General features: G+C 34.1%; 1 protein-coding gene across 1 annotated transcript in view; it reads left to right on the top strand.

The window, feature by feature from the left end:
* Csmd3 (CUB and Sushi multiple domains 3) overlaps window positions 1–12,588 on the top strand; it is a 1,310,498-nt gene that overhangs the window by 611,059 nt on the left and 686,851 nt on the right. Inside the window, exon 11 of the mRNA XM_087559497.1 lies at window positions 7,828–7,949. Within this exon, the coding sequence (XP_087415623.1) occupies window positions 7,828–7,949 (122 nt within the window). The remainder of the gene's footprint in view (window positions 1–7,827; window positions 7,950–12,588) is intronic.

The following is a 12,588-nucleotide window of genomic DNA, read 5'->3' as shown; positions in this document are numbered from 1 at the left end:
TTGAATAGACCCATCATTGCCCAGCAGTGATTGATTCCGTTCCTTAGGGGGCTCAGAGGGCATTCAGAAGAGGGCTCAGGAAATAGAGAGGAATAGGAAGATAGGATGAAAGGCTCAGAGACAACATTCCCCAGATATGATGCAATCATTAACTCTCATAAGCTGTGGTTGTCTGCTTTGGTCTAGACAAGACCAGTGCTATCAACAATTAGTCAAGAAATGTGAAGAGATTCACAGAGCCTTACATTTACTTCTAAGCATTGGCATTTTATGGATTCTGGGTGAGACTCACCCTCTTTAGATGTGTAGCCTCTGCAAAATCTACCAGGCTTCAACACAGACTTTTAAACCCACAGTCACACAGATAACCCAGGCCATTATTGGTAGACCAAGCAATATGAGAGATTTGTTGAGGAAGAGAGAGAATAGAATGCTAGGGAGGAGAAAGATGGGAGTGAGTGTGTACAAGATGTGCACATGCAAACTTATGCAAATGAATACAGTTATAAAGACTATGATTCTTTTGCATGTAGAAATAGGTATCCCCATAAATCAATACTTTTCATAATGGGGTTCCCTTGACCCACATCCAGAAATTATGTCTTAAGTTTTTTTCCCTTTTTAAATGTATTTTTCATTATAAAAATGTATATGCCACTTTGAAGTATCATCCTTATTGTTAAGCACAAAATATTCCAAATGGAATTTGCATATTTGAGCTACTGGTGGTTATGTCACTAGAATTCATTCCACTTATCAGCATGAACTAAATGAACACAAAATAGCAAAACTATCTTAATATTTTAAGACATAAACAAGCTTAAAATATTCTAAGAATTGTTTCCGCAGTTGGGGAAAACACAAAATTTCCCAGCAATTCATGGAAACATGCATATTCAGTTGTAATAAAATATTAACATTTCCATTACCACATATATTGGAAATAAATGCAATTTTCATGTTATTCAAAAGCTCTGTTTTAAATCCAGATGGTTTGCTTACTTTGTCTCTCTGTGCCATTCCTTAGGTTATCTTCTTTTGGTTAACCTTTTATTCTGTAGACAGGGAATACTTTGTAATTGGACTCCCCAGGCATTCTTTGCATTTTCTTTACAGCATTTTCATGGTCGTGTAATTAACCTGTACCTGGATGTTGTGCATTTTCTTTTTTTCAATAACTTGGTGAGGTGGGGAAAGGAAAGGGCTGGTCAGACCAATGCATCACAAACTTAAACATTCAAGAGCACTCTATGGTGGTAATACCCAAAGGTGACTGACTAGATGTCTAAAGAAGTACATAACTCACTATACCTCTATATTAAAAAGAAGTAGATATCAAATAACATGTCCTTTGTTTTACAGCAGAGTAGCATATATAAACAGGACTTTTAGGAGAAAGTTAAACTACTAACAATTAGGTTAGCAAAAATAAATTTACTTACTATTTTTACCTTTAGAAATTATGAGTATTTGTCACCTTTAGGAGAAAATACATTTATTAGCCTTTAATCAAATTTATCTCATCCCAGGCAGTCTGCTTCTTGCTGATTTTAATTGTGTTTCTTTTGCACAATCTTTCTTGGTTTCCATTTTTCTGCTTTTGGTTCCTTTTATTATTCATTATTCATGCACTGCCTTTCACTATAGACATGCATTAGACTCCTATTCTTATGCAGATATCACTAAGATGTATTTCAAGATTATTTCTAACTTTTGCTTCACTCATGACAGTTTATCAGGGTTTTGTGAACACACAAAGACGAAATGTCCAATTAAGTATTGTAGAGCAGAAACACTTGGTGAATCAAGACACTGACTTAAATAGGCATTAGGCTTAATTAGTCATTCACCTTTAGATAATAGTAGAGTGTGTGTGTGTGTGTGTGTGTGTGTGTGTGTGTGTGCATGTGTGTGTTTGTGTGTGTGAGCGTGTATTTCTTAAACAATAGTGCATTTCTTTGTAAAGTATATTGTATAGTATATTTATTAATTTTCATTATAAACCACTTCAACAGACACACGGAAACAAATTTAGGTATTTATGGGTAGCATGTGATATGTGCACACTGGGGGGGGAGTCTTTGTTTTACATTTTTAAAATATAAAAGTAAGATTTTATCAGTGCTCACCCTGTTGTGTAGTAGCACTTCATAGTGTGTTATGGTATCTTATTATAAATTAAAAAATTTTAGTAAATGTAATCCAGAGATATACCTTTAGAATAGCAGCCCAAAGGTCTTGCTACACACACACAAGATTAATGATTTCCAAAAAAGACCAGAACATTATAACAGAATATAACATATTACACTGAGAATAAATATCATTAAATCTCTTAGAATTATAAAGGCAAAAATAAGTATACCACAAATTGCAATAGTCTCAGAATATTCAATGTCTACAGTCTTTTTCAATCTTTTTCCTGTAATTGATTGCCTTGCCTAAAAATTGCTCAGACAATGTTAAATAATATCACTTATTGTAAGCTTTCACGTATTTATTCTTTAATGGCATTTTTTTCAAACTTTATCAAACAAAATAGCATTTATTCAAAGCTGACCTCTTAGATATTCTTGGATATCTTATGTATTTACATTTCAAATGTTAACTCCTTAACCCCCCTCTCCCATACCCCTCCCCTTTCCCCCAGATTCTATGAGGATGCTCCCACTCCCACCTCAATGCACTGGAATTTCCCTACATTGGCAAACAAGCCTTCATAGGACCAAAGGATTTTCCTCCTATTGATGCTGGACAATGCCATCCTCTGCTACATATGCAGCTAGAGCCTTGGGTTCCTCCATGTGTCCTTATTGATTGGTGGTTTAGTCCCTTGAGAGCTCTGGTGGGATCTGGTTATTTGATAATGTTTTTCTTCCAATGGGGTTGCATACCCCTTCAGCTACTTTAGGCTTTTCTCTAACTCTTCTATTAGGGTCCCCTTGTTGACTCCAATAGTTAGCTGCAAGCATCCTCATCTGTATCAGTAAGGCTCTCGCAGAGCCTCTCAGGAGACATCCATATCAGCATGCAACTCTTGGCATCACAAAAAGTGACTGGAATTTAGTGACTGCATGTGAGATGGATTCCATGTGTGGCAGTCACTGGATGGCCTTTCCTTCAATCTCTACTCCACACTTTGTCTCCTTACTTCCTCCTATTAGTATTTTATTCCCCTTTCTAAGAGGTACTAAAGCATCCACACTTTGCTCTTTCTTCTTCTTGAGCTTCATGTAGAAAGTAAATTGTACCTTGGGAATTCTGAGTTTTGGGCTAATATCCACTTATCAGTGAGTACATAATATGTGTGTTCTTTTGTGATTGGGTTACCTCACTCAGGATATTTTCTAGTTCCCTCTATTTGCCTAAGAATTTCATAAACTCATTGTTTTTAATAGCAACATAGTACTCTATTGTGTAAATGTACCACATTTTCTGTATCTATTCCTCTGTTGAAGGACACTTGGGTTCTCTCCAGCTTCTCGCTATAATAAATAAGGCTACTATGAACATAGTGGAATATGTGTCTTTGTTATATGTGTCTATGTTGGAGCATCTTTTGGGTATATGCCTAGGAGAGGTATAGCTGGGTCTTCAGGTAGTATGATACACAATTTTCTGAGGAACCTGCAGACTAATTTCCAAAGTGGTTGTACCAGCTTGCAATTCCACCAGCAATGGAGGAGTGTTCCTCTTTCTCCACATCCTTATCAGCATCTGCTGATACCTGAGTTTTTGATCTTGGCCATTCTGAATGGTGTGAGGTGGAATCTCAGGGTTGTTTTTATTTGCATTTCTCTGATGACTAAGGATGTTGAACACTTATTTAGGTGTTTTGTGGCCATTTGATATTCCTCAGTTGAGAATTTTTTGTTTAGCTGTATACCCCATTTTTAGTAGCGTTATTTGATTCTCTGGAGTCTAAATTTTTAAGTTCTCTGTATACATTGGATATTAGCCCTCTATCAGATGTAGGATTGGTAAAGAACTTTTCGCAATCTATTGATTGCCCTTTTATCCTATTGACAGTTTCCTTTGCCTTGCAGAAGCTTTGAAATTTTGAGTTCTCATTTGTAGATTCTAGATATTAGAGCATAAGCCATTAGTTTTCGGTTCTGGAAATTTTCCTCCTTGGACATGTGTTCCAGGCACGTCACCACTTTCTCTTCTGTTAGTTTCAGTGTGTCTGGTTTTATGTGGAAATCCTTGATCCACTTGAACTTGAGCTTTGTATAAGGCAAGAAGAATGGATCAATTTGCATTCTTCTACATGCTGACCTTCAGTTGAACCAGTACCATTTGTTGAAAATACTGTCATTTTCCCAATAAATGGTTTAGCTCTTTTGTCAAAGATCAAGTGATCATAGGCATGTGGGTTCATTTCTTGGTCTTCAATTCAATTCTACTGATCTACCTGCCTGTGTCTGTACCAATACCATATAGTTTTTTACCACTGTTGCTTGTTAATACTGCTTGAGGTCAGGGATGATAATTCCCCTGAAGTTCTTTTATTGTTGAGAATGTTTCTGCTCTCCTGGGTGTTTTATTTGTCCAAATGAACTTGCAAATGGCTCTTTCTGAGTCTCTGAAGAAATGAGTTGGAATTTTGATGGGGATTGCATTGAATCTGTAGATTGCTTTTGTCAAGATGGCCATTTTTACTACAATAATTCTACCAATTCATGAGCATGGATGTCTTTCCATATTCTGAGATCTTAGATTTCTTTCTTCAGAGACTGAATTTTTGTCTTACAGATCTTTCACTTGCTTGATTAGAGTCATATTTTATGCTGTATGTGACTATTGTAAAGGATGTTGTTTCCCTACTTTCTTTCTCAAACTGTTTATCCTTTGAGTAGAGGAAGACTACTGGTTTGTTTTGGTTAGTTTTATATACAGCCACTTTCTTGAAGTTGTTTATCAGCTATAGGAGTACCCTGGTGGAATTTTGGTGGTCACTTAAGTATACTATCAGATCATCTGCAAATAATGATATTTTGACTTCTTCCTTTCCAGTTCGTATCCCTTTGACCTCCTTTTGTTGTCTAATTGCTTTGCCTAAGACTTTGATCACTAGGGATAGAGTGGGCAGTCTAGTCCCTAATTTTAGTGAGATTGCTTCAAGTTTCTCTCCATTTGGTTTGATGTTAGCTACTCGTTTGCTGTATATTGCCTTTACTATGTTTAGGTATAGCACTTGAATTCCTGATTTTTCCAAGACTTTTATTATGAAGGGGTGTTGAACTTTGTCAAATGCTTTCTCAGCATCTAATGGGATGATCATGTGGTTTTTTCTTTGAGTTTGTTTACATAGTGGATCATGTTGATGGATTTCCATATGTTGCAACATCACTCCATCACCGGGATGAAGCCTACTTGTTGTAGATGCATGATTGTTTGGATGTGTTCTTGGATTCAGTTTGCTAGAATTTTATTGAATACTTTTGCATCAATTTTCATGAGGGAAATCGGTCTGAAATTCTTTCTGTATTGTGTCTTGTGTGGTTTAGATATAAGTGTAATTGTGGCTTCATAGAAGGAATTGGGTAGTGTTCCCTCTGTTTCTATTTTGTGGAATAATTCGGAGAGTGTTAGTAGTAGTTCTTCTTTGAAGGTCTGATAGAATTCTGAAATAAACCCTTCTGCTCCTCGGCTTTGTAGCAGTCAAGAAAAGAACTTTGACCTAGTGAATCGAGTGCATATTTTCGCCATTACCTTTCCATTATAATCACATTACTATTTCCCCTTTAGCTTATTAAAGTCTATATCAGAGAAAATATTTATATTTCTATAAAATAATGTATTTTTAATATTTTTCTTTTATGATTTGATTCAAAAACTATGCCAAAGGTTTTTTTTTTTTTTTTGTTCCTTTAGTAAGTTGCCCATACTAAGGAATATACAGCACAGGGAAATAACAGAGATGATAAATAAACTTCCCTTAAATATTGTAATTTTATATATATTTTAGAAAATGAATTTTTTTAGACAGTTCCTAAGTAGAAAATATTCCTCCTGCCCTCTCTGGTTGTGTTTGTTTTACCAGTTCTCAGCATCTTTAGAGCTGCTCAGTCAATCAGGTCACAAACCACTGAACATGTTTATACGTGTGCTGCTCAGGTGATATTTGGTAGGGATGACTATTTCTAACTGAAGTGGAGAAATTGTAAATCTATTCCATCAATAGTAATGATATATCAGCTAGGATTTGCATAAGTGACTATAATTTCAAGAAATCAACAGGAGAAGAAATATTTTTGAGCATATCAGGCCTAATTATAAATTTAGACATGGAACATGCCAGAAAGAGCAAGAGACAATACAACCACAAGCAAACAATGTGAAAAGGAAAGAGAGCAGTGCATGAAATTGGAAAGGAAGTATAGAGGAATCATTTGGATTCTGTTCTAGGTATTTTCTAACTCATCCGATAAAAAAGAGTCACATATATTTCCATGTAATCAAGTATGGTGACTGTGTTTACATTTTAGAAAGACTAGTGTAAAACACACAAAGATCATTTCAGAGAAAAGAGAAACTGTTATCTAGAGAATAGATAAGCAATTACCTACGATAGTCTGAAAAGGTTTTGCAATGATCATAGGTCTGGAAATTAGGTAAAATAGGAAATCTGATGCATCCTAGTAGAATTTCATTACAGGTCTGTGGCAATGTTTAGGGCCAAAAGTGAAGAATAGGGTAAGTTAGAAGATGTTTAAATGAGAGTAGCTTTAATTAACTGTTTATAGAACTCCTAGTTTATTAAGGGAAATTTTACCTGGAAGCTACATAAAGGATACAAATGATACAGTTATTTTTAGGTTACCAACTCCAACATGAACATCTATGTCATAGGAATGTATTACTGCAAATATTCCTGGTCTCTTTTATAAAAGAATCACTGTGGAGCTTATTATGAAAATATTCAGGATGATCATAACTTGATGCTCAAAATGACAAGGCTGATAGCTCTGTTAAAACATAGGCATATATGAAGACACATGCTCAATTGCAGCTCACAGTAAAATGTAGTTGATTGCTTTTGACAGACTATAAAGGAGTAGCATGCTGGGGCTTTAATGAAATAAGGCAAAGAAATCCAATTTGCAGTTATTAGCACCTAGGAAACTCATGGTACATAAGAGAATAAAGAGAGACCATGGTTTGACTAGCACTTTTATTAACAAGAAAGGAGTAGAAAATTAAGGAAATATTACCACTTTCTGTGTCAATTCATTAAAATTACTTGCAAAGCTCTTCTTTTGTTTTAGTGGTTCTATTCACGGGAAGAAAATGAATCAATTTACTATTGACATCTTTCCCCTTATTAGGAGTCCTTGGATACTCATTATGTAGCAAAGAATTTTTTTTAAGTTGCTCAATCAATCCAAGGTTTTGCTTCTTTCTCTTTGTGGATTTGTATTAAAATAATATTCGGTAAAATGCCTCTATCTAACTGAAATTTAGACACAGAAGACATTCATCAGACATCACAATTGTATTCACAGTCCTCTGCATGTTTTAAATTATCAAGGTTGGGATTATTGGCATGTAAAACACTGCAATTCCTGTAACACAGCATATTTCAACATATTTTATATTGTTTTATAACTTGACTTATACTTATGTTCAAACCATTGTGTTTTCAAATTGTAGAATATAACAAGCACTCTAATTTCAATATATAGCATCAGAGTATCGTAATATCCATTTCACAGCAGTCATATATGTGCAATTTGCAACTTATCATCCATTGAAAGATGTTTGATTGCTGTGATATTACACAAGGGTACATACCCATGATTGAAATTTCAATTTCTCTTTCAGTGAAGACATGTGGCTCTAATCTTCAAGGACCAAGTGGCACCTTTACATCTCCCAATTTTCCATTCCAGTACGACAGCAATGCACAGTGTGTATGGGTGATCACTGCAGTGAATACCAATAAGGTAAGGGTAACTGCCCTTAAAAACCATAGTCATAAAGACAATGATGAAGATATGGTGAGGAGAGGGCAGAAACCTGTAAGTGCAGTATCTATTCATGATGTAGACTTAGAAATTTTTTTCTGTATTTAAAGGAAATATAAATGAGAAATTTGAAAACTTGTGTCTCTGCTCCCAGTTACTTAAATGTAAATGAATGCATCCAGAGAACATCATTGAGTGATTTTTTGACAGACATGTTTGGAGTTTGCAAGCCGAGGCTTTCTTCCTAAAACAGCTGTTGATTATGGCTCTTTATCTGATATGTTTTTCTACTTGACATGCCTTTCAGGTATATCATGTTTTCATGCACAGGTAGCTTTCATTTGTGCCTCGCTGTCACTAACAATAATTTCAGTAATTTATTAGACATAGATGATTTAATGTGCTCGAAGGCGATTGCTCATCCGTACTATGTATGTTTCCAAAGACTGAATTTTCTTTCTTTTTGACCATATCATGGATAATGTAGTAATTCCCACTCACTGAACTACAAACAAAAGTACAGCATCAAATATGGAAAAGAGGAACTGAATTTTGATCTATTTTCTTGCTTTCACTAACTTGATTCTCTTTGAAAAGTCTATTTCTTTGTTAATTCTATTGTAAGTCCTAAATGTTCAAAGTTCTTCTCAATTCCTTAGATTCTAATATGTTCTGTGGTTACAGTAGAAACATCTTAGTAATCAAGACCATAAAATGTGTCAGATCATTTCTCTTAGAGTTCTACATAATTTACAGAATACTTTAGGTTTTTTAAACTCTGAATTTTTTTTCCTCAGAAATGTGATGAGTAACAGCGTGTATTTCATGTTTTATTGTGAGTAATGAATAAAATAGCAAATGCTTATTCATCTGTCCTATAGTAGATCTTGATAGTATAATATATATATGTATATATATAATTACTAGAGAAACTAAACACTGAAAAACTAAATTATAAATGCACTTTATTAAAAGTGAGGAAAATCAAAAACAAAGATACGAACACTAAATCAGACCTTTAGTTAACATAATGTATATTGTTCTATCAGTTCATAGATAACTAAACTCAATACACCATCTAGCCTAGTGAAACAGTAGTTGGGCAATCAAACCAAATAAATAAACGCAATTAATTAAAACCTAATAATGACATTTTAAGAAATAAAACCTAATATCTAAGCATCACAGCCTTGGTATATATTTTTATGCTTTCCTAGATTATTTCACAGCATAAGACAGGGAATATTTCTTTTAGTTTTGGGATTTGATTACTGAATGTGATTAAACTTTATTTTACAGTAGCAAGTTAAATTATCAAAACTGGTACTTCACTGGTCATGGGATTGATTTTTATTTGTGCTATTATGGTATTGCATTACTTGTGATTTGTAGTATTTTGTTAATTGTGTGCTATAAATTCACTTAATTTTAAATGCATGTTCAAAATCAATTGAAGGTTTACCTGTACAAGTTTGTCCTATTAGAGACCCCTCTTTGAGTTTTGTTCTCTCTCTCTCTCTCTCTCTCTCTCTCTCTCTCTCTCTCTCTCTCATAAAGAAGGCAAATATAACTTTTCTGGTACAAATTAATGTCACATTGTTTTTATTTAAATTGGAAAATCAACATAGAAAATTCCAGATTTACAAATATGAGGTTAGTTTTATTTAGAACAAATGAGAGAAGAACATTCACAAATAAATATTTGGAGTAGGCATAGTTTATTTTATCTAAGGAGCAAACTGAGAGAAATGCCCATGTGTATATCTATGAGCTAGTTCCTTGATTATCTACTTATCAAACACTTATCCATTATTTATTCCATTTTTAGTATGTCAGTGTTCAAAATGATGACATGTAGAGTAATATATAAATTAATTTTAACCATAATGCAAAGTCTAGCTTCTTTGTACAAAAGTAATTTCTTTCTTTCCTGATTTATAACTATTGTATTTGTGATGTCTGTGAAATGAGTTAATTATGTAAGACTTTGAAGAAATTGTATTTAAGGTATTTATAAATTAAACAAGGCAGAAAATGCAATTTTGTTTTATTTTATAATTCATGTTGAGAATATGAAAGTAAATGACAGTAGATATTGATGAAAATGTATATTCTATGAAAAGAATTTTAGCCTATTTAAGTTTAAATAGACAGGCATTCATAGAAAAAATAGTTGAATTCTCAGTAGTATAGGAAACTGAATTCTTAGTTTCTCATTTTTGTGTCATGATATCTAAACATCTCTAAGTCAAATCATTTACTAATCTTTCTGTTTTAACTAGTGACACAACTTTACTAGTTAATGTAATCTAGAGGACACAGTGCATAGTATATATTTTCATTCTATTTATACTGGTTTATAAATAAATGCTGATAATATTTGTATTCAATTAAATTTTACTTAATCTATAACATTTTTAGGTCTACCAAAAATAATTATTGAATTTTTCATGCAGTTCTTATGAAAATCGTATTAGAGGTTTCCTATTATCCTATTAACACAATGGGTTGTTGTTTATGTGGTATGTGTTATCATGGAATCATGCTATAATCTGAAATTTAGTGAAATGGGAAAAAATTAAAGTAGTAGAAAAATCTGTCTAGGCATATTATTTCATTATTTTTATGTTACTAGAATACACTAAATATCTATTTAGTGAAACATTAAACTGTGAAGTATTGCTTTCCTATTTTTATTAAAAGAATAAAATATTGGATTTTCTATAGAACAACAATACATCCTTCAGTTCCTTTCATTACAAAGACTTTGAAATTTGGAATGTGCCCTTGACTTTCTCTCATAAATCTGTTTAAAGGGAGGTATGTGTCATGTGCCCATCATTGGAACTTGGGTTCTGACACTTCATTTAGAACTCAATTCTTATAAAACCACTGATTCTTCCTGCCAAAATTTTGAGAATTCAGGACTGTGCCAATTTCAGTGCCAGATCTATGATCTTAGTAGAACAAGCAGAATTCAATTTGTACATACTACAGATATCATAATTTTGAACTTCAAGTTTCTGGAGAAAAAAATTGAAGAAGATCACAGAAGATGCAAAGATCTTCCATGCTTAGAGATTGGCAGGATTAATATTGTAAAAATGGCCATCTTGCTGAAAGTAATCTACAGGTTCAATGCAATTTCCATCAAAATTCCAACTCAATTCTTTGTAGAGTTAGAAAAATCAATTTGCAAATTCATTTGAAATAACAAAAAACCCAGGGTAGAGAAAATTATTCTCAACAATAAAAGAAATTCTGTAGGAATCAACACCCCTGACCTCAAGCTGTATTACAGAGCAATTGTGATAAAAACTGCATGGTATTGGTACATAGACAGGCAGGTAGATCAGTGGAATAGAATTGAAGACCCAGAAATGAACCCACACACCTATGGTCACTTTATCTTTGACGAAGGAGCTAAAATCATCCAGTGGAAAAAAAGACAACATTTTCAACAAATGGTGCTAGTTCAACTATCAGTCAACTTGTGGAAGAAGGCTAATTGATCCTCCATTCTTACTGCCTTGTACAAAGCTCAAGTCCAAGTAGATCAAGGACTTCCATGTAAAAGCAGATACACTGAAACTAATAGAAGAGAAAGTGGGAGAGAATCTTGAACACCTGGGCACAGGGAAAACTTTGCTGAACAGAACACCAAGGGCTTATGCTCTAAGATCATGAATTGACAAATGGGACTTCATAAAATTTCAAAGTCTCTGTAAGGCAAAGGACATAATGGCAACTAACAGATAAGGAAAAGATCCTTACCCATCCTACATCTGATAGACGGCTAATATCTAATCTATACAAAAAAAACTGAAGAAGTTAGACCTCAGAGAATCTAATAATCCTACTTTAAAATGGGGTACACATCCAAACAAAGAATTCCCAGCTGAGGAATACTGAAAGGCTGGGAAGCACCTAAAGAAATGTTCAACTCCCTTAGTCATCAGGGAAATGCAAATTAAAAGAACCCTAAGATTCTACATCATACCATTCAGAATAGCCAAACTCAAAATCTCAGGTGACAACAGATGCTGGCGAGGATGTGAGAAAGAGGAACATTCCTCCATTGTTGGTGGGATTGCAAGCTTGTATAACCACTCTGGAAATCAGACTGGAGGTTTGTTAGAAAATCGGACATAGTACTATCTGAGGACCCAGCTATACCACTCCTGGGCATATACCCAAAAGATGCTCCAACATGTAACAAGAACACATGCTCCACTATGTTCATAGCAGTTTTATTTATAATGACCAGAAATTTGAAAAAACCCAAATGTCCCTCAACAGAGGAATGGACACAGAAAATATGGTGCATCTACACAATGGAGTACTACTCAGCATTAAAAACAATGACTTCACAAAATTCATAGACAAATGGATGGAACTAGAAAATATCATCCTGAGTGAGGTAACCCAATCACAAAAGAACATACATGGTATGTAGCCACTGATAAGTGAATATTAGGCAAAAAGTTCTGAATACCCACTTTACAACTCACAAACCGTATCAAGGACAGTTATGGAAAGAGGAGTTATCAGTAGGGAGAATGGAAGGAGGCAGATACAGACATGTAACTCAAACAGCAGCTGAGAGCTTAGATCTGAT

Source organism: Rattus norvegicus, chromosome 7, assembly GCF_021556685.1.
Source record: "Rattus norvegicus strain SHRSP/BbbUtx chromosome 7, alternate assembly SHRSP_T2T, whole genome shotgun sequence".
Classification (NCBI taxonomy): Eukaryota; Metazoa; Chordata; class Mammalia; order Rodentia; family Muridae; genus Rattus; species Rattus norvegicus.
The sequence above is the reverse complement of the archived record's forward strand: the minus strand, read 5'-3'. Positions and strand labels throughout refer to the sequence as shown.